Here is a 24,979-nt window from a genome sequence, read left to right as displayed (position 1 = left end):
ACTCTAATCATATCGGTCATTCCTTAACTAAATTCTAAGTATTGGTTCGAAGAAATTCATGGGAAGCTTTTGGCGTCACATCCTTTTGTAAGAGCTCTAAGTCTTGCCGATTTCGATTATCCTTGTCAAAAACTTGATTTGTACCATCAAGTTCTTCCATTGCTAAATCATATGTCCTTTGTCGAACTTCTTCTACAACCAAATTTATCCTTTTGTTTGTAACTGTGCTCCCTAACAATTTGTATAAGTTTTTTTTGCGAATTATCTTCATCATCACTAGAGCCCCCTTTGAAACTTTGAGCACTCCACTTTGCCTGGTAAATTTGTAGCCTTCTATATAGAGAATAGGAAGTGAAATTAAGCCCTTCTTCAAGTCTGGCACATGTCTCACATCTTCAAATATATGAACCATACCATCATACAGTTTTATGTGAGTATTTTTAATGCCCAAAATTTTACAAGCTCTATCATCACCAAGATAGACAAAACCACCATCCACATCTATATAGGATGAAAAACATGATCTTTCTAAGCAAATATGAAATGAAGCTCCAGAGTCCAAAACCCCAACTATTTTCAATAGACAATGTTATACATGGAACACTGAAAGTGACCATCTTCACCATCAGATATTGTATTTGCTTAGGCATGGTCATCCTTGCTCTTGGCCTTTTGCTTATCCTTCAAAGCATTTTTCCTGCAATACCAACAAATAACTTGCTTTTCGTTCCAACTTCTTTCATTTTCAAAAGAAACAGTTTTTTCATGGTATGCATTTTATTTGCACCAGATGGTTGCTATCAAGATTGCCAAAGCTCTGCAGATGTTTTATATTGACAAACATCAAATAAAATTGATGGTGAAATACATGATCTAATGGCTGCTAAACATTTTGGATGAAAAATATCTCATTCCCAATTTACCATTCCATTAGGTATGGTATATTTTCCTTGAAGTGGCTGATCTAATTCTTTCACAACAAGATAATCTTCTATATTGGCATATTACTTTGATTTAGTTTTTCAAATTTCATTGCTCTTTTCATTCTAAGAAAAAAATATAAAAGATAACCACAATAGCAAAAAAAAACCATTTTTTCACAAACACAATGAAAAACAAACCCTAAGCTCTGATACCAGTTGTTGGATCGATTGGTAAAAAATCTGCAATGTCAAAGTTGTAGCTATTGTGCATTCAAATTAATAAACAAGCATTGAAAATAACATGGCATCAAAAGAACATCATAGAATGAAAAATACAACAGCAAATAACCCACAAAGTACAAAGATTTAATATGGTTCGATCACAAAACGTGATCTACTTGTATGAGAGAATGACGTGAGGCTTTACTTACTTGTTTGAAAGAGATTACAAGAGATATTAAATTCCAAAGCTCCAAATTCCAATAGCTTAACTCTCACAGAAGGGGGTCCAAAACAAGGTTCAAACACATAACAATGTGCACTTTCTCTCTCTAAAATACAGCCTGCAATAGGGTCCCAAAAACCTAAGTATATGCTCAAGAATCTCCACTTTCTCTCTATACAAAGTGAGAAAAACAAGGGCCAGCAGTACCCACCGTGTATGTGCCATCTTTTTCTTCCTTCTGTCTCTCTCTCTCTCTCTCTAAAATAAAAGTGAAACAAACCTCTTTAAAGATGAAAGTTGCTACAGCATCTCATCCATTTGATTAGTTACAACCAATGGTTTAAAAAACGGATCGGTGACCCGGATCGGGTTTCCAAAAAATTGATCCGGATCGGCGAATCGGCGATCCGGATCGGGAATCGGGTGAATCGGTCAGAATAAAGCTTCAAAAAAATCCGAAAAAATTATTAAAATTCATTATAAATATTATTTTTTAAGAATTCAATAAGAAATGAAGGTACTCCATTAAGAATTTTCATGTTTTTGAATGAATATGCGAATATTGATATGTTCTTTCCCTGCATGAAGTGCCATTCAGCATTTAATTTACATCACACAAAAGGATAAACATATAATTATCATGGAATAAGTATATCAACATACATGGACTACAATAAAGCATAAAATTAGTAACATACGATCTAAAAATAAAATGATAGACGACGTTATTGTTCTTCTTGGTCACACTGGTGCCATTGATTAAATTCGTTTAACAATTCATTGATTCGATCTAAAAACGAATCATCGATATTAGCAGGCGTCTGACTATTCCCAAATCCCTGAGTGTTAGTGTTTTGTTGTGTTCCCAATCTAAAATCCCCGAAGATTGTCAATCCTTTATGCTCACCTGCATTGTCGTGCTCATCCCTACACTGTTGCTGTTGGGACTCGATATGTGAATAATATGGCTGGGATAGGGTGGCCTCAGAATCATCATCTCTCTCATTTTCCCTTTGAATAATATGGATTAAAAAAAAAAAATAACAAATTTTCAAAAAAATCGATCATGGATTAAAAAAAAAAATCACAAATTTTCAAAAAATTCTATCATGGATTACAAAAACAAATTCGATCATGGATTAAAAAAAAAAAAATCACAAATTTTCAAAAAATTCAATCATGGATTACAAAAAATTCGATCATGGATTACATAAAATTCGATCATGGATTACATAAAATTCGATCATGGATTACAAAAAAAAACAAACATAAAAAAACAAAAAATTTAATTGTGAATTAAAAAAAAAGAAAAAAACAATTCGATCATGGATTACAAAAAATTCAAACATGGATTACAAAAAACTCTATCATGGGTTACAAAAAAATCAAAAAACAAAAAATTCAATCATGGATTACAAAAAAAAAAACAAACATTTCGATCATGGATTACAAAAAAAAAACAAACATTTCGATCATGTATTACAAAACATTCGATCATGATTACAAAAAATTCTATCATGGGTTACAAAACAAAACAAAAAAACAAAAAATTCTATCATGGATTACAAGAAAAAAAAACAAACATTTCGATCATGGATTACAAAAAATTCGATCATGGATTACAAAAAATTCTATCATGGGTTACAAAAAAACAAAAACTTCGATCATGGACTACAAAAAAACAAAAACAATTCGATCATGGATTACAAAAAAATCGATCAAGTATTACAAAAAAATCTATCATGGATTACAAAAAAAAAAAAAAAAAAATCCGTACGGACTCGCCGATTCACTGTTCCGACTCGCCGATTCCGTACAGCGAATCGGCGAGTCACTGTACAGAATCGTCCGGTTCTCTCTAGAACCGGACGATTTCCGATTTTTCAGCCGATTCGATCCACTTTTACGATTTTCGAGTCGACTCGGCGTTTGTTTTGACTCGGCGTTTTTTAAAACACTGGTTACAACCCAATGGCCAAAAATGAGAGAGGTGAAAAGTCAAAAATAAAACCCAAAAGTGTGATTTGGCTTCACATATGTAACAAAAAAGTACTATCCCTATATTCCATAGGAACTGTCCAATATTTGAAGGGAAAGACCTAGATGTTTTAAAATCCACATGTTTTCTTTGACAATATTCATCTAGTGAAACTCAGATGGAACCCAAAACTTAAGACTCAAAAAACAGATTTTCCAAGTAGCTATTTTGCCCAAGGTAGTTATTGTACATTGTGCTTTGGGGGAGCATTTCTCTCTCTCTCTCTACCGTGTTTGCATCTCATTTGGCAAATTGAGAGAGGGATGACCTGAAGTCATTAAATCCTCTTTTAAAAAAATAAAAAAATAAAAAATCTATTGCATGATTCCATCACAACCACCTGTGCTGGTAAGAAGAAGCAAAAAATTCACTTCTAAGCTATGCATTGATCCCTTTTTCCTGTGAGAGACAATTTGAACATGAAATGCACGTTTAGGAATCATGTCATTTTGTGGGGACAAGTGACAAACAGTAGGCAAGATACATTGTGATCTGGCTCCCTTTCTTTCCAAAGAGATAAGAACGAATGGACCTGATGCAACGTGGACTAAACAGCACAACAACCCCCAACCCCTCTGTCTCTCTCTACTTGAATCAAACAAATACTCTCTTTCTACTTGAATCAAATAAATCCTCTCTCTCTCTCTCTCAACTTGGATGCAAACCTATGTCCCTCTCAAACTGGACCAAACTAAGTACTCTCCTCTCCCCTCTTCTCTCTCTCAAACAAGCTTTCCCCCCCCTCCATAACAAACCAGTGTTCTCCCTTTCTCTCCCACAACTTGTATCGTTTTAAAACCCGTCAATTTTCGATCAAATCACTGCTCTAAATGGGAATTTGTTGGGACCCAAACGTTCTTTGGATGGTATAGGTCCTTGTCCAGTTCACCCTAAAACCACACATACGTTTTTCATTTGGTAAGCTTATCTAATATTCTTTGGGGCACCTTTAATTTTCATTTTATTTCATTTGTTTTTTTTTTTATCACCTATTTGAAGCAGGTCAAAGTCGATGTGAATAGCCAATCCAATTATCCAACATTGGGCGAACTATCCATTCCATCGATCTAGGTTTTGAAACACATGATCAAATGGACCCTTTACTCTCTTCCAACTTAGACCTAACAAGGTTTTTTTGCATGTCAAATAAACCCTATCTCTATCTTTCAACTCTTTTAAAATTATAAAGTATTTTTAAAAAGAATAGTCAATTTTGTTTAACGAGTCGAATCAGTCAAAATTGATTGGTCTCTAACTAGCTAGTCGAAAACAAGTTATCAAAACTAGTTTTTAGTTTTAACAAATTGACCAAACAGATTTAAAAAACAGTTAGGCAATCAAACCAAATGGTGTAATTCGGTCTCGATACTATTTTGCTCAACTTTCAATTAACTCTTCAAATTTCACATTTATAATTTATCTTATATATGGAGCAAAAATAGGCGATGTAGGGTTATGGAGAGACCCCAAGGTCAAAAAGCAGCTTTGTTAGTAGTACCATTATTGTTTTTGCCGTGGAGCCGTGCGGAGAAGTAGTTCAATGTACTACTATGAAAGAAAAGGGGGGTGTTTATGGTTGGGGAAGGTGGTGAAATAATGAGAGAGAGAGAGAATTAATGAGAGAGAGAGAGAAGCAATGAAGAGAGAGAGAGGCAAAGGGTGAGCAGAGGGAGAGAGGAAGAAACAAGGGGTGAGGGTGACCAAGAGAGAGAAAGAGGAAGCAAAGGTTCTGCTTTTGTGTGTGTGAGTGTGAGAGAGAGAAAGAGGAAGCAAAGTGTGTGTTTGTGTGAAAGAGAGAGAGGAGGCAAAGTGTGTGTGTGTGAGAGAGAGAGAGAGAGGAAGCAAAGTGTGTGTGTTGTGAGAGAGAGAGAGAGAGAGAGGAGGCAAAGTGTGTGTGTGTTGTGAGAGAGACAGAGAGAGGAAGCAAAGTGTGTGTTGTGAGAGAGAGACACCCAGTCAATCGATGGCAGCTGAGACCCATATATGAAGCCACCAGCTACGCGTTGAGGTCTCAATCTCAAACGCCAGCAATGGAGAGAGCCAGCTGCCACTCCACTCCTCCTGGACCGCACCCATCTCTCTCTCTCTCTCTCCTTATCATCTAAAATTTGAACCTTTCTCTCTCTAGCGTCATCCAATCTCTGTTTCTCTCTCTCTCTCTCATCCCCCACCATGAGCCTATAAAATCCCATCACTTCCCCCTACACAGTCACCTCCTGCAACTCACATCTCTCTCTCTCTCTAGAAAAAAAAGAAATGGGTGTCTTCAATTTGTGCTCAATTCCTACTTTATTTATTCTCTTGACTAAAATACTTATGATTTCGGCCAATTTTTATAGTGAAGTTGATCTTGAATGGGGAAATGAGCGTGCAAAAATAGTAGAGAATGGGGAGATGTTGCAACTGTCTCTAGATAGGTCGTCAGGTTCAGGGTTTAAGTCGAAACAAGAGTTTCTGTTTGCTCAAATCGAGATGCGTATTAAAGTAGTGCCTGGAAATTCAGCTGGCACTGTTACTGCATACTATGTAAGCCAACAACTAGCCATAACATGTTACCAAAATCTCTCTCTCTCTTTCTTTCTCTCTCTCTCTCTCCATCACATACACATAACAAGCCATTACATGTAATATGCAACTCTCTCTCTCTCGTACACACAGACACAACAAGCCATTACATGCTAACATGCAAAAAAACTCTCTCTCTCGTTCACACATACAAAAATAAGCCATTAATCTCTCTCCCCAATTGGTTGATTAACTTGTTTTCCTTGGTTTTTGAACTACCCAAGAACCATGGAGCCTATTATTAGTTGGGTGTGGTTTGTATAAGGAGGAGGCCCTAAACCAGCAAAGTAAGGGGCGCCTTCAAATAGTATCGAAAGATGTTTTAATAGTAGAGATTTTTATGATGGTTTGAAAATTTATGTTTATATTTAATTATAAAACTCAAAGTTTCAAAAATAGTATAAATCAAACAGATTTATATATTTAAAAATCTTAAAACTTGACCATCCAAAAAATACATTTCAAGATGCACTATTTCCAATATTTGAAATCTATTTTCTTTCATATCCGTTCATCTTGAGGTTGAGAACTTGAGATAATCAATTTGAGGATTTTGGATATTAAAACAATGACTTTTTGAGGTGCGCATTAATCCGATTGTTTAGGGCCTCGCCTTTATATAAACTTTATCCTTTATTGGGGGTATGGTAGATGTAAACACATGAAATATATATATATATATATCTCTCTCTCCCTAGGTTGGTTAATCCCGACCAGTTTTGATGCCTCGACACTTTTTGCAGCTCACTTCGTTTGGGTCGACACACGATGAGATAGATTATGAGTTTTTGGGGAATTTAAGTGGAGAACCATACACTTTGCACACCAATGTGTACACCCAAGGCAAGGGAAACAGGGAGCAACAGTTCCATCTATGGTTCGACCCTAGAGCTGGCTTCCATACCTATTCCATTTTATGGAATCAGAAACAGATTCTGTGAGCTCCTATCACTTTCTCACTCCTTTTTTTTGTTCTTCATATTGGGTTACTGAGAGAAAGAGACTTCTTAAATTACAGAAAGAGAGACTTCTTAAATTAAAGAAAGAGAGAGAAAATGGAAAAGTGTTTTTTAATTTGTGAGACAGAGTTTATTTATAAGAGAGAGAATGGAAGGTGTTTTTGGTTTAGTGAGAGAGTTTATTTAGGGGGGGAGAGAGAGAAAGAGAGGAAACATGTTTGGGAAGGAAACATGGAACACCTGACCAATGCTTAAAAAGTCCAAAAAAAATATTTAATTAATTAAAGGTTGTGGTTTGTATAGAGCCGAGAATCCAAACAATCAAGTTAAAGCCCACTATCAAATAGTATCGAGAAATATGGTTTCAATGCTATAAATCTTTTACTAGCTTTAAAATATATTTTCATCTTTAATTATAAAATTTATAGCTTCAAAAACAATGTAGATCGAGCATATTTATAAAAACTTGAATAACTTAAAAATTGACAATCCAAAAATACGTTACAAAATGCACTATTTTTAAAACTTGAAATCTACTTTTTTTTCAAGTTCATGCATCTCGATGTCGAGATGATCAATTTGAAAATATTTTAGCATCAAAACAACTTTTGAAGTAGGCTCTAATTTGATAATTTAGAGCCTAGGCTCGATATAAGCTTTTCCCTTGACTAAAAGGCCAAGCAAACCCATTTTTGTCGTCATTTCAAAGGGCTAGGTAATTTAGTGGAATCCTGATTTCTACACGTGCTTCTTTAAGATACAAAACACAAGCGTCTAAAAGGCTGAAACTGTTACCATGTCATCAAAAACTGAAAAAATCGTATAATATTCCACTTGGCAATAAAAATTTAATGCAAACACCACAACTTACCCGTACTTTTAAATAATAAAAAACACACACATATTTACATTCTTACTATCGTATAAGGGCTTAAATTCACTAGAAGTGTTAACAAACTTGGCAAGCCGCTTCAAAATCATCCGAGTGAGCTCAAACTAGAGGATTTTCAGCTTCAGATGAACCAAATTAGAGAATTAACCCAAGACACCCAGAATCTAGATTGCCTGAATTCCTATGGAGATGATCCAAATTTCGAGACTATGCCGGTTCTAGAGTCGTAGATCAAATTTCACTTTCTCTCACCATGCAGACAGAATTCGCAAAACGCCCTGGGGGCCAACGATCCAACACGGACCGCCGGTGCCATAATCGACACCGATTCCGTTTTTTGCCTGAATTGGCAATAAAACAGAAAACACCAAAAAGACTTGTTTATTTGGTCGAATTTTTCGACCTAAAGTTTTGGAGCACACCTGTAAAGCTCAATTGGAGCGTTTTGAACATAAGAGCAATTAAGTACTCATTAGGCAGGATATACTGTAGCGTATTGCCTACGTGATCATGCATCGTCCAAATATGTTTTTCAATTCACTATTTTGATCTTGGTTTTTGCATGTCCTTTTGGTCAATTCACAGGTGACAAGATTTTCAGAGACCACCATTTTATTTTTTTTAAGGTTCTTAGTAAGAATTTCTTACTTTTCCTATATGTTTCTATGAAAATTCCCTGGTATATGAGAAAGATTGTTTACCTTTGGTATGAAAATATCATAATTACCCCTAGCTGTCTGGAATAGTCCCACTGACTAGCTCAAAAGCTCCACAAAAAAACATTTCAGACTTCATGGCAAATAAATAACACCCTCCTCTAGAGCCCAATTTCACATCGGATAACTCAGATGGTTGTGAGCTTGTACCAAAACATAAATGGTCTTGTAGTACAATCCCATTTTATATATCATGCAATCACAAGTAACCCAGCTCCATGATTTCTAACTAGGATAATGGGATCTAGGGCTCTTTATAATGAATTTTCACAAATTTTCTAAAACACAAAGATGTTCACACAGCGGATTTAAGTATAATTGAGTGCATGGCTTATTTTGTTTTTTATTTTTATTTTATTTTTAAATGTTAAATTGAATCTCTATAGACTAGAACTCCAAACATGTTGTGGTAGCTTACTACCCTGGACTAGACCATCACCCTGGATAGAGGTCATTGCATAAGGGTGACTTTCTCCATTTCTATGAAATTTCACTAGAGGCCATTGCCTAAGGGTCACTTTCTCTAAAGGAGCCATTTCTACTAAGGAAAATTGTTTCATGCTGGCTGGACCGCATTTCTACGTAGGCAATCCATAAAGTGTAAAGCATCAAATCTTAAAAATGGATACAAGTAAGTGTTCCATCTAACCACAATGCAAACTAACAATCCAAATGTTTTCTTACTATAATTATTATTTTTAATTTAATTTTTTTTTTTTTTTTCATATTCATGATCTCATTGTTAGAGATTACATGTCCTACAAAATTAAGTCCTAAAATCCATCTCAAAAATAGATTTATTAATAGGCCGCATTTCTACATGTGCGGGCTTAGCCGCATAGAAACTGGGTCTTCTATGAAATTTAACCAAGTCTCGTTTATCAACTCTTTCCATCTAGCTGTAATCATTCAATGGGAGATGAGATTTGAACGAAGTCTTTTTCAATGCTGTTGCTCTAAATTTGTATCAAGCTCAATAATTCTTTTTGGGGGCCCTTGAGCAATCCGACCATCTACTCTCATAATATGAAATTGGTTAAAATAATCTTTTCTAAGGGCCCAGACCTTTTTGTTTTCTATAGTCCCTTGAAATATTAACCTAAACTTTGTATGAAGGAGGACAAGGATTGGAACCTAAACTTTGTATAAAGGAAGACAAGGATTGGGACCTGAATTTTGTCCCATCAATAAAATAAATTATTGACAGAAGAAAGAAGATAAGTTCAAATGGATGGATGGAGATTAAAAAGGTGAATAGCCCGGAAGAATATTAGAATTATGCCACTCAAAACTCAAAAAGACAACGATAGCTAGCAAAACTGTGTAAAATGCGATTTTTCAAAAACTCCAATTTTTCAAATAAACATTTCAAAATGCACGAATTTCTAAAATAACTTTAAAAAAACTTTATTTTTTTTTAAAAAAAATCACTATCCTTTTATCATTTTTCAAAATAAATTTTTGTAAAATAATTTCAAAGTTTGCTGAAAGCCTATTCAAATTATTTATTTTAATTTTAATTTTCTTTTTTGAATTTTTTTATTTCAATCAATGATTTTTTGGGTGCTCATTTTTCTTTGGACCACTTTTTGGCACTTTTTTTTTTTTTTTTTTTTTTATAGGGAGCAAAACCAATTAATACTGACTTTTGGTTTACCCAGATGCCGTTGTTATGTTGTTTATGTTGTTAATAATGGGTCATACCAATTGATGTACGCATTATATATCCCATCAAAAAATAGATGGATGAAGACTGGTTCTATAACATTAGGTAGCTTTCAATTCATCACAGCTGTATAAATAAGTTTCATATTATTATTTTTTGACTAAGAGCAATGATATTATTGAATTTAAAAAAAAAAAGTTTACATCATCAAAAACTAAAAGGCAAGGAATAAAAGATACCCCTTTAGCCAAGGCATCGGCAATAGTGGTAGCCTCCTTGTATATATGAGCAAAAGACACCACTAGATGATCAACCCCATCCATCACCTCTAACCATAAAGACCGTGTTAGCCTCCTTGTATACATGAGCAAAAGACACCACTAGATGATCAACCCCATCCATCACCTCTAACCATAAAGACCGAAGTGTCTACGGAACTCTCTGCTCCATCTTATTACACTCAAAGAATCACCTTCGATCGTACAGCTAATACCAAAATTCCTGCTTCTGAAATTTTGAGACCACACAATAAAACACTTAATTCAGCTAATCAGCAAGTTTAGCTGTTGCAGAACCAATAGGGCCTGCATATGAAAATGAAACATTTCCAAAACAATCTCTCAAAAGGCCACCTATACTTATCATCTCTGGATTCCCCAAGGAACTTCCATCAAAATTAAGCTTTAAGCTTTCAGAATATGGAGCAATCCAAATGCTCCTAGGCCTAGTTTTGACTGAACCGAGAGAGAATAAGTTTTGTAAATTAACCATAACATCTACCTTGGATATCCCCCCACCTTTCTTACTGGATTTATTCTAATAAGAGTTCAAAATTTCCATTACCCATCCATCCAAACAATAGAAACACATCCCCACAAGTAATACATTTCGATATTATTATTCAAGTAACTATTAGAATTCGGCACAAAATATTGAAGTTTTTCTAGAAAGGTGGCATTGAAAGCATGAAATCTGAATCCCAAAAGACTTCACAAAAGAAAAGGTCTAGAAAAAAGCAAGACTAAAACAAATTTTGTGATTTATATCAGCTTTACAGTAGATGGCATCCCTATAAGAGTCTTCAAGAATGCTGAAACTATTGGGGTTCCCTATCCAAAAGACCAACCCATGAGGCTCTACTCTAGCCTTTGGAACGCCGACGATTGGGCCACGAGGGGTGGCCTAATCAAGACCGATTGGTCCCAAGCTCCCTTCACCGCCTCCTATCGAGATTTCCGAGCAAGTGGCTGTGTATGGTTAGGAGGCAAATCTTCTTGCGGTGCTTCTTCCTCTTCATCCAAGGATTGGAGAACTCAAGCCTTAGACCCAAGCAAAGAAGAGAAGCTGAAGTGGGTTCAAAAGAATTACATGATCTATGACTATTGCAAGGATTTGAAGCGTTTCCCCCAAGGTTTTCCCCCTGAGTGCTCCCTCTCTCCTTAGCCATGGCCACTTCCCTTCAATAAAGTATATGAATCCATGTAAATTTCCTTCAGTTTCTCATTTTTCAATGTGTATTTAAGGCGAAACTCCCGCCATGTAAATCTGGGGATAAGGGCAAGGACAACAAAAGGGCCTATTTTACATGTACACGGGAAATAAATCATATATAAATGAAGGATTAAGTTTGTATAACGCCTAGGCTTTATGAGAACAAAATAAATCCTAATCTCAAAATCCTCATCTGGAAAACACTTCTTGCAACAGAAATCTCCATGATGGATCTAAAATCAATTTTTAACACCGACAATAAAATTTGAAACTCAAAAAATGATATATAACTTGTCGATTCATGAACACTTATTTTTTGGGTGAAATGGACGGTGTTGAAGCTTAAAATCCTAATTTTTTTACAACCATACTGTTCAAGCCGAGATGATCCATGGAAAAAAATTTCAATGCTTGAATTGTAATTTTTGATGAGTTATGAGGTGAGCTTTACTTAGTTTAATAGGGCTGCAGCCCTATCAAACCATTTTCCATAAAAGAATGAAGTGACCATTATCTTGGAAAGGCTTGGATTATGAACATGTAAATAGATTTTTATTTTGACCTTTACTTTCTGACTTCTTGGAAGTATAGGATTATAATATTAGAGTTCAAATGTTAATTCCCACGGCTGACCGCCCAAGGATAAGAACCTAAAAATGTTGTTTTCCACAGCTAATTACCAAGCAATGGAACCAGAACTATTGTCACCTCTTTTCTTTTGTCCTTTTTCTTTTTCCCTCTCTTTTCCTCCTGTCTAATCCGCACATTCTTAAAAGAGCCCAAAGCATCCAAAGGTTTCCAGTTTAGAGACCTAAACTTCAGATGTGGCATTCTTCCTAACATTCTTAAAAGAGCCTAAAGCATCCAAAGTTTTCCACTAAAGAAATCCAAACATCTTTTTTGTCCTTCAAAATACCCTATATATCTTTCAGTAAAAAAAATTTATATATCTCATTTTCATAGAATAAACCATGACAAGTTCATGCAGCACTCCACTAAACAATTTTTTTGTCATTCAAGAAAGGCCAAAAATTATCAAGGAATATACAGTATACCCCTCAAGGAGCAGAGCGCCGCATGCTTAACTTTTCTCATCATCATCCATTATAAATGGACAGCAGAAGTTGGAGATCAGACAGACATCTGTCTGTAAGGCTTTTTTTCATGTACCAGGACAACTGTTTCCCACCGCACGCCAATCTCCACCATCCATGCCTAATAGATGGTGGATAACAAGGTAGAGCACATTACAGTTCCGTTTGGAGCACAGCATAGTGCCCCAAAATCCTTTTTCCCAGGCCTATAATGCAAAAAGCAAATTATCACCGTTATCACTTACCCAACAAAATATCAAATTATTGCTTCCCAATGCTATTAATCATCTAAAATTACCACAAGAGAGTGAAGGAAGGAATCCGAGTGAAGTGAGCTACAATCAAGTGAAGGGAGTTCATGGAATCCCCTGAGTTTGAGGTGTGTCTAGTCCATGGGACATACTTTCAACTCTTGATATGCTAAGAGTACCAGCTACAATGAGAAAAAAAGAAAAAGTTGTTTTGGGGCATCTTGAATGCTTTGCAGAGGCATTCATTTGCCGAGGCCAATGGTCTGCTGCATTGCATCGTGATTTACATGGTTCTTTCACTAAACCCATGCTTTTTAGGGGGTTTCACTTTACATTAATGCATCTTTAAGAGAAATGTATTATCTTTGGAGATCTTACCGTATTCACCATGTACATAACCTGCTATCTTCAGTAACAAAATTTCCTAGGGAATCAGTCGTGGTCACAAGATTTTCAACAAATGTGAGAGTAACTTGGAACACCTTCTTGTGAAATATTTTAGTACCACCCATACACCCCTAATTAATTTTCTTTGGGGGATCAAGGAAATAGAAAAATACATATATGGAAGAGAATGCTCTTACATTTACCATACATATGCCATTACATCACTCCGTGATCTCTAGGGCTGTATGCAGCACTTCTTCAAGGTAATTCTCAGCTGCAGCAAGTTGCCTTTTTTTATCCTCAATAGCCAAAGCAGCAAGAGCTTTATCCTGCAAAAAAAAAGAGAAAAAACTTACATTCCGCTTCACACCCAAACAAATTCTTGATTTGCGTTTCACAATCTAATAAATTAATTCATGGCAGGGAATTCAGAGAGTAGTACAGGTGGCAAGTCTTGATAGCTCCTCAAGGTATCCAGAATGGGTTTTGTTTTCTTCTCCAACTCCTTTCTTCGCTCAACCATTTCCATTAGTGTACCATGGCTGATTTCTGGGTTGTACCCAACACGACTTAGCACTGCCTGCTCCATATCAAGACAATGAAAAAGGGTCAAATCAAAATTTGAACTCCCCATGAACAAACAGAACGACCAACAGAAGAAAGTATATGGAAGATAATCTAGCTCAAATCTTTAATTTTGGGAAAAAATAAACTAACTCAAACAATATATAATATGTTGTTTTACTATCACTCTTTATTTAAAAGTATCATCAAATTTTTTTCACATGTCCAATGTCCCGAGTCCTAAGCAATCCAGTTGATTAAATAAATCTTTTACCTAATTGAACCAAGCTAATCATTTTTGCAGGATTAACAGCTGGCACTCACAAACCATGGCCAAAGGTTCAAATTAACTAAAAGGTAGAGTACGATGTGTTCCCCTTTGGCAGCATGGTTCATTCTCAATGTGAAGTTCAATGAATTTTTAATTACCAAGCAACTAAATTACTAAATGTACCACAGGAAGTCATGTATGCATCTATCCACAAAGTATCCGCTCCTTTCCTACAACCCATCCTCATATTTTATTATAACGATTTATTTTGAACACCACACCACAATACCAGAATGGAAATTTTTCACAAAAAGGATCTCTTTTTCGTTTGCAAAGGTTTTTTCTTCTTTATATGCATATAAACATCATTGGCATCCAAAAGGACCTCAATACATGCATCTTTGTAATATCTCCAGCGTAGAAGACAAGAACATGGACCAGAAGTACATGACCACATCCCAATTGATGATAAACCCATTACATTACTTTTAAACGATTACAGAATTTTGAACAGTTTCATATATTGCGAACCAATAAGTATTTCTGTAAGTGAATACTCAGTGTGCTATCAAGAAGATATCTGCTGACCAAATGAATGAAAATAACACTTAAGTTCTTCTTGGACATCAATGCAAGATAGAGGTTGCATTCAATCATATCAGACCATCATCCATGGAGATCAATAGTGCACAGCCAAGCTGCCAAACATTTAACGATATACAGAATATTCAAGTTATTGATTGAGCAAGTAGTGTTTGAACCACAATCCCCAAGAATGAATAAATTCTAGTCAAGCAATTCATATACATACATATTAAAGTATGTGCATATGAAGTAATGAAACTTGTAATAAAGTACCGTACCTTATAGTTAGCATGTTGTTGCAAATACTGTCGCTCCTTTGATACCATGATTGCCAAGTTTGTTTGCCAAGGTGACATTTGAGCTTCACAACCAGCAACTTCATCTTCTAATTGTGCAAGGGTTCTACACATAAAAATCAACCATTCCCAATGAAAATCAAAGCCCAAATCAATAAAAGTGATTGATGTGCACTTCCTTGATTCACAAGAAAATTAGCATAAACACAATGTAGATTTTTCTGCCGATGTTGAGAGTTGTGACTGCATTGATTGTCCTGCTTCAGTGAATGAAAAGTGGTCTTCAGATCCCCAAAAAAAAATAAAAAAAAAAGTTTTCTCATTCTTAAAAAGAGAGAAGCATGACTCAAACTTTCAAATTACCACTCCAACCCTCACGAATATTTTCCGTCTTATTCAATTGAACCAAATTACGAATAGCATCCTTGATCTTTTCAAGGTGTCAAAAGTCTCTTAAATACATCGTAAGTGCACATAACAAGCAAATTGATGATGGAAAGTAAAGAAATATAAGCAAGTTCAATTCATATCAGAAGATAAACCACAAAAATGTTGTAGCCCCATAAGTACAAAGGAGCCACAAAGAGAACTACAATACAACAGATGTCCACTACACTAATATAAGAAAACTAAGACCAAAATGCAGAGAATAAGGCAATGAAGCTAACCTTTTAAGGTAAGTTAGCCTTGTGATGGCTTTTCGAGTGTATTCCAACAGTATTTTTGATTCCTTCTGCACTTTAGCTCTTTTCTCATCCACATCAGCCTTCCTCAGAGAAATATCACCCATCGCCACAAGAAAACTATGTTATAACCATAAGTCAGTATTAAGTCTTCCAGAAAACACCAAGAAGTTCTATGTAGACCAAAAACATGTCACTATAAAGACACTGACCTACTTAATTCTGTATCCCTTATGTTCAACAAATTTGCAACATTTGCAAGAACTTGAGCTGAAGTGACAGCAGTTGGTGATAAATTTTCATGCGCCAAACCAGCACTTTCCAGTATTTCTCTGATTCTAGAAGCTACAAATAGAGAACCATCAGAATTGCAAAGCAGATGCACGGAGTCATCGCTACCAAACCATTTATCTTACTACGAGACCTGAAATGAATTTAATACCAATTCACATACAATGATATGGTGAAGGCAAATGCAAGAAACTAACACAACAAAGTTGAAATCCTGACAATTAGAAATCATAATTTTGTCTGTTAATGTCTGTTACGTGAAAATAGACGGGGTTTTTAAAGTATCATGTCTGGAAAATAGATTTTGCAAGAAAGTACACCACCATTAAGAAAATACCCAAAAAAAAAAAAACAAGTGTCTAATATGTTCCCTCACGAGCAGAGAGTACATCTACTCCCTCAGTTAGAAGACCTGCTAGGGAGGACTTTTTAATTTAAAAATTTCGGAACCAAATAAGAATCAGTAGATGATTATTCTCAGAAGAAAAATTTTGACTTTGGGCTTTCTAACACTTAGATCTCACTTCTAAAAATTGGACATTCTTATTCAATCTTGAGACTTTTTTTTAAATGCATAAAAGGTGCAGTTAGGAATTCTTTTTTTTTTATCGAGGTTAATCTATGGATTGAAAAGGTTACATCCCCAAAATTAGGGGTTTTACCAGAGTGAGTACCATCGCAAGAATATAATATCTTTTGGCAGAAAGAATATCATGCATGGTATGTGCTTTCAATTAGCTCTAAAAAAGGCAACAATCTTTAAGCCATCTTAGAATTTGAACTGATAATTTCCTTTCAGATGTATTAGATATTTGCAAGTGTTTCATCAAAATGTAAAAAACATGTCATGCATCAGATGAATTGCATATTTCACAGTCAAGCAATGTATCAGTAGTACGCAACCTACAGGTAAAGAAAATGAAGCCAAATGATTTCTAAATGATTGAACTAAGAGGATAATCAGGTATACCAGAAAATTAAATTGTTACGCGCCTGATACTCAGAACCAATATAGATTACCATCCAAACCCATATAGGAAACCATGTCAACAGATTCATACAAAAGTAATTACATATGTGAGCCTAAACCTGAATTGGCTGCATTATTTTTCAGCTTAACAGGATTCAGGAAAACTTTGGCCTTTGTCCTATGCATAAAAAAGTGGTGATTTCTGCTTCCCATTCTAATTTAGATTGAATTTCTACCGGATTTCAGGCTCTGGTTGAATTTGTCCAAATTTATTTTTCTTATTTCTCGAGGGCCACTTTCATCAGACTCTTCTGAAAGTTCACCACTCATGAAATAATTCCAGTCTATTACCTCCAAATATTAATCCACCATTCAAATGAAATCCCACCTTTCAAAATCCTTTTGATTTTCAGTCCAAAAGTTCAAATTTCATTCCAACTCCTTGTAAAAATGAATCAAATCAAATCATTTCAGAAAGCAAAAATCCAATCAATCAAAGTGTAGGAAACAGAATCAATATCTAAGCCAAATCAATTAACCACAAACAAAAAAGAAAGCTGCCAGATCAAAAGGTAACAGAATTGAACATCAATTAAATAAACAACATACATTTCAACCAAAATTCTAAAACTCAAAAGACCACAACAAATAAAGGGGTAAAAAAAAACATAAACAAAATCTCAAAATTCAAAAACCACAAAAAGGAAAACCCTAACCTTGGATTCGATATTCAGAGGCCTTTTGTCTCATATCAGAGGCCACAATAGTAGCAGCCTGAGTTCTTGACTGTGAAGTGGTGGCTAGGGCATGCAAATGTGCTACACTTCTCCCTGTGTATTCAAAATCCGGCACCTCCTTCCCTACTCCATCAAATTGGGAAGAGAGCCAAGCCTTCACCTCTGCAACTTTAGAAGCATCAAACCCTCCTTTTGCTTCATTGATACCTGGATCTGAAGTTGAAATCAGATCGCTCATCTCTTACTAACTCTAAAATCAATGCACTAAAACCCTAGAATCAAATCGACTACACAGCTGAAGAGATCAAATTCCCTTAATTTCAACCGCAAATATACTCCAACTCGAGACAATTCAAACCCTCCCTACCCTTCGTCGAACCCTGGATCTGAAGTAGATACATGATGGTTCATCTCTCTCTCTCTCTCTCTCTCTAGAATTAAGGAACCGAAACCCAAGATTCAAATCAACACGCGTTTAAGAGCTGAAATTCGCCCTAATCTCAACAGCAAGTAACCCGCAATTCGTGATGAAACGAGCCCTCATTTCACTTCACTGATTCATAGATCTGTAACTGAGATGAGATCGATCATCTCTTTCTCTCTCTAGAAATCGAGGATTGAAACCCAATAAGAGATTTTGCCCTATTTCCGTTGCAGAGTTGAAATTTTGCGCTAATATTCAAATGAAAAGCGGTGAAAACGGGCGATGGTTTCAGAGGAACGCATATGCGTTTTAGGGTAAGGGCGGGAACTCATTCGAGTTTACCTACCGAAAGGATTACTAAATTACCTCTGTCAAATTTACTAAATTACCCTTATCTGCCAAATGATTCTATACTCCCGCGGGGGTATACTATCTATTTACTGGGAAGTGGACTTATTTGCTTTGGAAGGTTTAAATAAGTTTAAGGTACGATGTTTTGATAACCTGTTAGAATGTCAAGGAAATTTTGCGTATATGTGTTTGATTACATGCTGAAATATTAAAGAATATATATATATATATATAAAGGGTACGGTTTGTATAGAGCCTAAGCTCTAAACAATCAAATTCGAGCCTACGTTCAAATAGTATTGAGAATATAGTTTCAAAACTTGAAATCTTTTTTATAGCCTTAAAATACATTTTCATTTTTATTTATAACGTTTAAAGCTTCAAAAATAGTGTAGATCGAGAGATTTATGGAAACTTGAAAATCTTGAAAATTGACAGTCAAAAAGTGTGTTATAAAATATGCTATTTTCTAAAACTTGAAATTTATTTTTTCTCATGTCTATGCATCTTGATGTCAAGGTGATGAATTTGAGGATATTTGAGCATCAAAACAATCTCTTCTAGTGAAATTTTTGAAGTAGGCTTGAATTTGATTGTTTAGGTCAAAACAATATCTTCTTATATATATATATATATATATAATTTAATTTTTTCAAAATTGAATAGTGACCATCCAATTTTTAGAGGGTAAGATCTATTGTTAAGAAACTCGATTTTTTTTTCTTTTTGAGAATAATAATCTAATGATTCTTAGAGGTACCAAAAAAAGCACCCATTTCTTTAAGGAAAATAAGCATATAAGGTTGAAGTGGACCTCAAAAATCCTATAGAAGATATTGTTTTGAAGTTGTAAAACCTTCCTATTGATCATGTACACCTCAAGTTGTATAAATATAACGAAAAATGGGAATTTAAAGTCCTAGAAATAGTTAATATTCTAATAAGTTATCAGGATTGTCTATTTAATGTTTATAGATCTGTTGGATCCGTGTCATTTTTTAAATTAAAAATTTTATAATTTGGGTTGAACATGGTTTTCAAACTATTACAAGGTTCCATGTTCGAGGACCACATTTTCTATGAAATTTAGAAATTCGCTTTACTCGTATAATATAATATGAGCACGTTAAGTAAACCTCTCTTAAATGGCAACTGCACCTGTTATTTTGACAAAAGGTACAAATAATTATTGATTCTCTTATTTTGTCCATCTCTCTCTCCACCTATGTTAGGGTGGGGTTTGGTGGTGCTTTTTTTTCTTTTTCCTTTTTTCATTTTTTTTTTTTGGTTAAAATATGGTTTATCTTAGATTACCCCAATTTTAGGAAAACTATCAATAAAATGGCATTTATCTATTATGATATGATTTATTTTTATTATAAGGAGGTCAAAATTACTCATAGTCATTAAATGTTAAATTAGATGGCTTGAGATGTTTCACGAAATTTGAAAAAAAAAAAAAATTTGAACTTAGTATTACACTATAAGCTTGAGATGTTTCACAAAACTTGAAAAATAAAATAAAATTGAACTTAGTATTACACTCTTACAACCATCCGATTGGACAAAAGTAGTCACGAGCTCATTGTATGATAAATAAATGGGCCTCGTTGTGTATTCCTTTTTTGTATCATTTAGCTTAGAAACGAGCTTCTCAATAAATGACTAAACTACCAAGACAACTTTGAAAGGACGATGAATATAAGATGGCCATATTCAAGCACAATTTGGAAAACCAGATCGGCGACGCGAACTAGTCATTAGGGAAACCGACATGGAATTGCAAAGCGGATTGATATTCATGTGTGAGAGTTGGTCCATAAAAGCTAAAATAAACTTAAAATTAAAAAAGAAAAAATATGATTTGTTGGAACTACATGATTTGGTCGGTTCAAAATAGACTCAATTCCCTTATAGAATCAAGTGAGTCCATAAGAACCCGACATGTTCCAAATTTGACAAGAAGCGAAGTTGGTCTAGACCGGTTCGAAATCCAAATCAGCAAATCTGATTCGGACTGCTAGTGTTGAAGTCACTTTTCGAGATACATAATATAAAGAAGAGGGTACAGAGGGCTTAGATGATAATTTTATTGATTTTTTAACATGATTGTTATATGAGATAGGGGTATATATGAATTATATAGCATTTCTTATTTTGTGAAACTTTATTTTGTGTAAGAAGAAGAGAGAACGGCACGTTTATATGACTTTTAATCAATTTTTTTTGAGGGAGCGTATAAATAGACTATTTATCTTTTGTACATGAACGTCGTAATTATTTTCACCCATTAGATGTCAAATCCTATGACTTGGGGTGAATTACGAAGTTCAAAAATAAAATTGGTACTTTGTGTGGATTCAATGACATTCTTATGACTACTCATTTTTAAATTTAAAAGATAAAAATGATTTCGACTTCCATATATAAAAGATAAATGGTCTCTTTGTAGACAATTTCCTTTTGTAATATTAATTCTAAAAAAAAACGGGTTGGTGACTTTAGTCACATAAAAAAAAAAAAGTTTGGATAAGTGCATCACAATTCGGATCGCTGCATTGGCCAAATGGACCAGATCCAACCTTAAAAAAAAATTCATAGAAAAGAAAAAAGTTTATATACGGGTGAGGCCCTAAACCATCAAATTAAGACGCACCTAAGAAATTCACTTGAATAGGTTGTTTTGATGCTGAAAAACCATTAATTTGATCATCTCCACCTCAGGATGCATGGACATGAGAAACTATGGATTTTAAGTATTCAAAATAATGCATCTTATAATGTATTATCTAGACCGTCAATTTTCAAAACTTTCAAGTGTCCATACATCTACTAAAGATTTACAATATGAAAATAATATATTTCAATACTATCTTAGAGGAACCTTACTTTTATTGTTTAGGGCTTCAGCCTCATACAAACCGCAGCCAAAGGAAATGACTTAGCCACGAGTTAAAATCAGTTCAGGGGATTTACAATTTAAAAACACTAGTGTACATGCCCTTGCTTTTCCTTAAACTAAAATACATCTTCTTTTTTTTCTTTTCTTTTGTGTTTACATATTATTTACTTTAATTTCATGTTATTTATTGTTTGGTTTTATTTTTAGCAATTCAATCAACAATAGTCTTTTTATGTGTATTTTCAGTTTTATCCTTACTTTTATGAAAGATATAATATTTGCTTGGGCGAGGGGCGATAGAAAGATGTAATTTTTTTTGCATGTGATATCTTTTGATGTATTATGCTTTTATTCAATGGATGAACTTGATTGATGTTTTTCAAAAGGGATCTTCTCGTGGTTTGGAAGGTCCATGGTTTTGTGTTTTTAGTGCCATTGAAGGATCGCTTCATGTTTAGGTCATTAGATGTATTCTTATGTGAATGGTTAATTTCTTGGGAGTAAACTTCTTAACAAGAAGTCGAGTCTCACATGGGCGAAAAAGGATTTGGGTGAGGGGAAATAGGAATGGGGTTTAGATATATAGTTCGGGACTGGCACACTCTTAGCGATTTTTCGATATGGATCGGGCGATAGCTATTTTTTTAAACTCTTGTGTTAACTTTAAACAGCAAGTACCACAACTTCCGAACCTTTTTTAAAAAGGTGAGGTTTGTACAAGGTGTCAACCTTATACGATCAAGTAAGGTGTACCTCAAAACTATGTCAAAGGTGCAATTTCAGTGCTGCAAAGCCTTGCAATGATATGAAAATCTATTGGTTTCCCTAATAATGAAATTTAAGGTTCCAAAAATAGTGACGATCAAGCAGATCTACAAACACAAAAAAATCTTGAAAATTGATAGTCTAGATAATGTGTTAGAAGATGAGCTATTTTTAGGACTAGAAATCAGCCTTCTTCTTTTTTTTTATCTCGTTTCTATGAATTTCGATATCAAGATGACCAATTTGATGGTTTTCCAGCATAATAACAACCTTCTCTAGTATGTCTTTTAGGTGCATCTTACTTGACCAGTGTAAGGTTGACACCCTATATAAACTTTACCCTTTTGAAAAATGTAGTTATGGTTTTTGTCAAAAATAAAAATAAAAAAAGAGTAAAGTGTAGTTTTGGTCTTGTACTTACCTATAAATCTATTTTCTCCCTTAATCATGAAATTTAAAGCTTAAAAGATGGTACATCTATGAACAACACATTAAAAATGAACATGTAATATGTAACGATCTGCCGTATTTTTAAAACTCAAATTTGTTTTTCTTCCCATTCATACATCTCGACATAGAGATGATCAATTGGAGAGTTATCAGCATCACAAAACTATTTTTCAATGAGTTTTTGAGACGCACATTACTTTTATAATATAAAGCGAACACCTTGTATAAACTTTTCCCCAAAAATTAAACTGAGGGGAGGGCATGCGACTATTGGTAGTTGGTCACCTTTGATTGGTCGATATATATTATCTTTGCGAGAGAGAGTGGGTCGGTGGGATCGTTGCAGTGTCTTTGCTTTTAATATGAAAATTGATTCAAATGGAAAAGAAATATTTGTTAAGTTTCACTTTTATCAAGAAAATGATACTGTAGGATAATAGAGAAAATTCAAAATGAGCTTTATAATAAATTATTGGGAAATTTATCAAAATGCGCATAGTTTATCATTATTTAACATTGTAACATTTTAAACTATTCCAACAATCATGCCGATTTTGATCCAGTTTTTCAAATGTAACGAAGGAACTTTTATCTACCCAATAGATGATATTTTTATCATTCTACCAATTTATTTTAATTTAATTTCCAATAAACTTATCAAAACCCACACGATGGCAAGCTAAAATAGCTAAAATTCGGTAAAATGTCAAATAGTTGATAGATAAGGTGTATTTTGATAAATTTCCCATAAAGAAATAGGTACAATGTAACTTATTAGCAATTCCATAAGTTTCCCTAAATTACATGAATGCTCCCTAAAAAGCATACCATACCATGCCATGCTTCATCTTTGTTATGCATCATTCATTCTGAATAGATGGTGAATTGACTTTAATGAAGCACAATCTGATCTCCACACAGTAATGAGAATGGATGGTCGATGAAGAAGTGGAAGCATTCTACAATATGCTCCCTAACGTTCTTTCATTAAAAGGTGATCTTTCTAAGCTCACTTAGTGTATATTATGTCACTCTTTTGTAAGGGGACCACCAAACCGTACACTTCAACAATGGTTAATCTCTACCATTAAATGTGATATTTGATATTCATCTACGCCATCCAATGTGTATGCCTCTCCACTGCCCATTGTACTACTTAGCATTGATATCCACCTTCCAAGGTACTATTTAGTGTTCATATCCACCATCCAAAGTACTATTTATTGATGATCTGCATTCATCTCCACCATCAAATGTGATATTTGATATTCATCTACGCCATCCAATGTGTATGCCTCTCCACTACCCATTGTACTACTTAACGTTGATATCCACCTTCCAAGGTACTATTTAGTGTTCATATCCACCATCCAAAGTACTATTTATTGATGATCTGCATTCATCTCCACCATCAAATGTGATATTTGATATTCATCTACGCCATCCAATGTGTATGCCTCTCCGCTACCCATTTTACTACTTAGCATTGATATCCACCTTCCAAGGTACTATTTAGTGTTCATATCCACCATCCAAAGTACTATTTATTGATGATATGCATTCATCTCCACCATCAAATGTGATATTTGATATTCATCTACGCCATCCAATGTGTATGCCTCTCCACTACCCATTGTACTACTCAATGGCTTAAAAAACGGATTGGTGACCCGGATCGGGCTTCTAAAAAACCGATCCGGATCGGCGAATCGGCGATCCGGATCGGAAATCGGGTGAATCGGTCAAAATAAAGCTTAAAAAAAATTCGAAAAAATTATTAAAATTCATTATAAATATTGTTTTTTAGGAATTCAATAAAAAATGAGGGTACTTCATTAAGAATTTTCATGTTTTTGAATGAATATGCGAATATTGATATGTTCTTTCCCTGCATGAACCGACATTCAGCATTTAATTTACAGTATTTCGTGCTCATCCCTATACTGTTGCTGTTGGGACTCGATATGTGAATAATATGGCTGGGATAGGGTGGCCTCAGAATCATCATCTCTCTCATTTTCTCTTTGAATAATACTATGGATTAAAAAAAAAAAAAAACAAATTTTCAAAAAAATCGATCATGGATTAAAAAAAAAATCACAAATTTTCAAAAAATTCTATCATGGATTACAAAAAAAAATTCGATCATGGATTAAAAAAAAAAAATCACAAATTTTCAAAAAATTCAATCATGGATTACATAAAATTCGATCATGGATTAAATAAAATTCGATCATGGATTACATAAAATTCGATCATGGAT

The 24,979-nt window shown here is 34.5% G+C and overlaps 2 protein-coding genes across 5 annotated transcripts; one reads left to right on the top strand and one right to left on the bottom strand.

Moving 5' to 3' along the window:
• The first annotated feature begins 5,617 nt into the window (after positions 1-5,617).
• Positions 5,618-11,839, top strand: LOC18435614 (xyloglucan endotransglucosylase/hydrolase protein 22). The gene is made up of 3 exons (XM_006845657.4): positions 5,618-5,932; positions 6,715-6,908; positions 11,254-11,839. Exons 1-3 carry the CDS (start codon positions 5,663-5,665, stop codon positions 11,645-11,647), a joined length of 858 nt encoding a protein of 285 aa, XP_006845720.2. The 5' UTR covers positions 5,618-5,662; the 3' UTR covers positions 11,648-11,839.
• AUG1 (HAUS augmin-like complex subunit) lies at positions 10,295-18,582 on the bottom strand. 4 transcript variants are annotated; one of them, XR_002281100.2, is made up of 8 exons: positions 17,804-18,582; positions 16,039-16,171; positions 15,812-15,946; positions 15,126-15,249; positions 13,870-14,007; positions 13,625-13,756; positions 10,610-10,711; positions 10,295-10,530 (listed from the first exon to the last, which is right to left on the bottom strand). XR_002281100.2 is itself a non-coding variant. In XM_006845655.4 (7 exons), the coding sequence occupies exons 1-6, from the start codon at positions 18,060-18,062 to the stop codon at positions 13,649-13,651; spliced, it is 897 nt and encodes a 298-aa protein (XP_006845718.1). In that variant the 5' UTR covers positions 18,063-18,582; the 3' UTR covers positions 10,295-10,711; positions 13,625-13,648. The 4 variants fall into 4 exon arrangements, 3 of the variants coding, with proteins under 3 accessions (XP_006845718.1, XP_011623861.1, XP_088709150.1); XM_006845655.4 differs by having other exon boundaries at positions 10,295-10,711; XM_011625559.3 differs by lacking the exons at positions 10,295-10,530; positions 10,610-10,711 and adding an exon at positions 11,074-12,995.
• Between the last annotated feature and the right edge of the window lie 6,397 nt (positions 18,583-24,979).

The sequence above is a fragment of the Amborella trichopoda genome, chromosome 12 (genome assembly GCF_054954075.1).
Source record: "Amborella trichopoda isolate Santa Cruz 75 chromosome 12, AtrichopodaSantaCruz75HAP2 v2.0, whole genome shotgun sequence".
Classification (NCBI taxonomy): domain Eukaryota; kingdom Viridiplantae; phylum Streptophyta; class Magnoliopsida; order Amborellales; family Amborellaceae; genus Amborella; species Amborella trichopoda.
Note: the sequence above shows the minus strand (reverse complement) of the source record. Positions and strands in the feature narration are given on the sequence as shown.

Bases quoted from the DNA above. Each gene is read 5' to 3' on its own strand.
- LOC18435614 (XM_006845657.4), top strand. From the start codon at position 5,663: ATGGGTGTCTTCAATTTGTGCTCAATTCCTACTTTATTTATTCTCTTG. The intron at 5,933-6,714 runs GTAAGCCAACAA...CACTTTTTGCAG, and splicing joins GCACTGTTACTGCATACTAT to CTCACTTCGTTTGGGTCGAC. The intron at 6,909-11,253 runs GTGAGCTCCTAT...GATTTATATCAG, and splicing joins TGGAATCAGAAACAGATTCT to CTTTACAGTAGATGGCATCC.
- AUG1 (XM_006845655.4), bottom strand. From the start codon at position 18,062: ATGAGCGATCTGATTTCAACTTCAGATCCAGGTATCAATGAAGCAAAA. The intron at 16,172-17,803 runs GTTAGGGTTTTC...CTCTATTTGTAG, and splicing joins CTCTGAATATCGAATCCAAG to CTTCTAGAATCAGAGAAATA. The intron at 14,008-15,125 runs GTACGGTACTTT...GATATGGAGCAG, and splicing joins AACAACATGCTAACTATAAG to GCAGTGCTAAGTCGTGTTGG.